Source organism: Echinococcus granulosus (genome assembly GCF_000524195.1).
Source record: "Echinococcus granulosus chromosome Unknown EG_S00166, whole genome shotgun sequence".
NCBI lineage: Eukaryota > Metazoa > Platyhelminthes > Cestoda > Cyclophyllidea > Taeniidae > Echinococcus > Echinococcus granulosus.
This window is the reverse complement of record NW_020170546.1, coordinates 141664-144471: the sequence shown is the minus strand read 5'-3', so window position 1 is coordinate 144471 and position 2808 is coordinate 141664. Positions and strand designations below refer to the sequence as shown.

General features: G+C 38.6%; 1 protein-coding gene across 1 annotated transcript in view; it reads left to right on the top strand. All coding sequences in view use genetic code 11, as the record gives it.

Moving 5' to 3' along the window:
• Positions 1–1935: 1935 nt before the first annotated feature.
• The window catches only part of EGR_09779 (Brachyury protein), a gene marked incomplete at both ends in the record, with an annotated part of 3397 nt that continues 2524 nt past the window's right edge, over positions 1936–2808 (top strand). Inside the window, one exon of the mRNA XM_024499028.1 lies at positions 1936–1945. Within this exon, the coding sequence (XP_024346569.1) occupies positions 1936–1945 (10 nt within the window). The remainder of the gene's footprint in view (positions 1946–2808) is intronic.

Below are 2808 nucleotides of genomic sequence, written 5' to 3'. Positions count from 1 at the left end.
TTTTGCATTGTGTAAGATTTCGGTGAAGTAGGTTGAATGCGATAAAAAAGGCAAAAGACTGCAATTATAATACATCAATAACACAATGATATCCACCAATGATTGAACGCAATTTGTGAGATCATATCGTGTCACAAAGACCAAGTCATTAGATCTGCATTAAAAGAGAACAGAAACATCTATGTGAATCAGGAGGATAGACATCGCATAGATATTTTTCCAGATAATATAAAACCAATTTGATCAGATCTTGATAAACCGTATGAAAACAACACTGATCACATTGGGCCAGTATGGAATGCATTAGTTCGTACTTTGTTTTATTTCTGCGTTAAAAGAATCGGACCAGATATTACTCGATAGTTTTCACGTTTCGACATATTCTCCTGCTACTACATTGCAGGCACCATGGATCAATCACTTTTTGTTGAGTCATACCGCATGTAATACAAGCAGAATTTTACTCCTCAGGAGAATTTACCCTCTGCATTGGGTACCGCCCAGTAAATCACGAGATTTGCACACGCTTTGCTTTTATCTCCAGTTATTGCTAAACCTTTTTAATCAGATCTCGACAAATCAAATCAGCTTAGCGCCGTTCTCACCAGGGGATTGTGGAATAGATGAGTTCGCATTCAAATAGGTTTCTCTACATTATTATTAGTTCAACAAGATTAGAACAGGCACGACGCACCTTTAAACAGACTCATTTACTATTTCTTCATTAGCACCAGAGTTTGACTGCTTCTGATTGAATTGTATCACATGAAATCTAAGGCGAATTTGTAAGCTGGGGAAAATTTATTTAGTTGCATAATGGTTTCCTTCGGTTAATACCAAACCTATTTGATCAGATCCCGACAAATTAAATCAGAACAGCACCAATTACATCAGGTCAGTATGGAAGGGATGAATTCGTAGTCTGTTAAATTACTTTGCATTGCGATTGGTTCAACAAGATTATACGACACAGAACGCACTTTTCATCAAGTACTCTTGCCATTTCCTTATTGGCAGTAGAAATTGACTGTACTATGTCAAATTAAGGTGCCTAAACTCCAGCTGAACACACTGCATTGTGTACCTCAATCAGCGTCACGAAATCCCGTCATGCATTATCGAATTCACCAATAACTATCTAACCTATTTGAACACATCTTGACGTAACAAATCATGGAATAGAGGAGTTTGCATTTAATTAAGTTTCTCGGGATTAGGCCCAATTCGACGAGATTAGACTGAATGGGACGCACTTTCTAACAAATTCTCTTGCTGTTTTGTCATAAGCACTAGAGATTAAATAAATTTTGTCAAGTCACGCTACATGAATTTCAAACCCGATTTTGCCTCTACAGGAGAATTTGTCCATAGCACTGATCACCACAGTGTACATCACTAGATTATGTCTCCCATCGCCGTTTCCTCTAGTCAATAGTAAGCCCACTTGATCATGTTTCGACAAGCACAGAAGATTGACTGGATTTATTGAATTACGCCGCATGACCTCCAAACAGGATTTTATATCTGCAAAATTAGCCCTTAACAATGGACACTGCAAAGTGCATCAAAATATGCAGGCACGCATTGCAGTTTGCCACCGTTACTATCAAATTTATTTGATCAGTTAATCATCGACAACATCAGATTGTTATGGCATGCACTAGTTCGTATTTTGTTGAAATTACCTGTAATGGTATTTATTCAATGAAATTATGCTGGACAAAACGGAATTTTTTGTCGCAGGCACCAAAGACCGAGTGAATTTTGTTGACTTTACACTGCATGAAATCCTAACAGGATTTTACGTATGCAGAAGAAATTGCGCACATCATTAGCACGAGGTTCCGTCTCGTGTTGCCGTTTTGTTTCCATCAAGCATGTCTAATCAGATCTCGACTTATCAAATCATTTCAGCACTGTGCACATTAGATCAGAATGGAGAGGGGTACGAATTTTGTTGAGATTGTCTACAATTTGGTTGCTTCATTGGGATTATTCTGTGGAGAACGCGCTATTTACCGAATGCTTCTGCTAGTTCGTCGTAAACACAAAAAGATCAATTGCATTTTCTTGAATAATGCTGAATAGACCTGAGGAGAAACATCGATTTGCTCACAACTTTCCCCAACGCCATACACTCATGAATTGTGGTCCCGAGTTTTGCTTTAGCATTAGACAGTTTTGAAAACAACATTTGATCCATTTACTGCGTGCATTTATTTCGTCACTTGCTACCTTAGTGCTGAATATAGACAGCTGTAATAGGGCCGACATCTGCGCCTTATCCGCCCCCTAAGTAAATGTCACGTATGCAGACACTAGATGATTTGACTCAGTTCAGGAATTATGCGGACATGTCATCACCACCATCAGCTAAATTTAGCAATCTCCTTCCTGTGCCACATTCTAAAGCCAAAACGTGTTCAATTCCGTGCATATGTTTATTTGGTCCCTTGTTGGTTTGTTTGCAAAATAAACGTGATTTGACTAACCCTAATCCTATTTACATCACAAAAATATTTTGAATGACACATTTGAATTTGGCATGGTGGCAGTATTTCAGCCTTTATTTGACCTAGCTTTTGCAAGCAAATCCTAAACAGCCTCCAAAGCTGGCTTATAAGGTTTATTGTGAGGATGCCTTTGTTCCTAGGAAGTTGTGCTACTTGGTTGGCATTCTAATGCTCGGCTACCTCAGAATTGGCCTCTAAATTCATTGTACCTATTACTATACACCGAAAACCCTACCACACTTTTATGACATGGCCTGGTCTGGAGTGTTTTGACTTTTGCCTACATCGGAGTCAA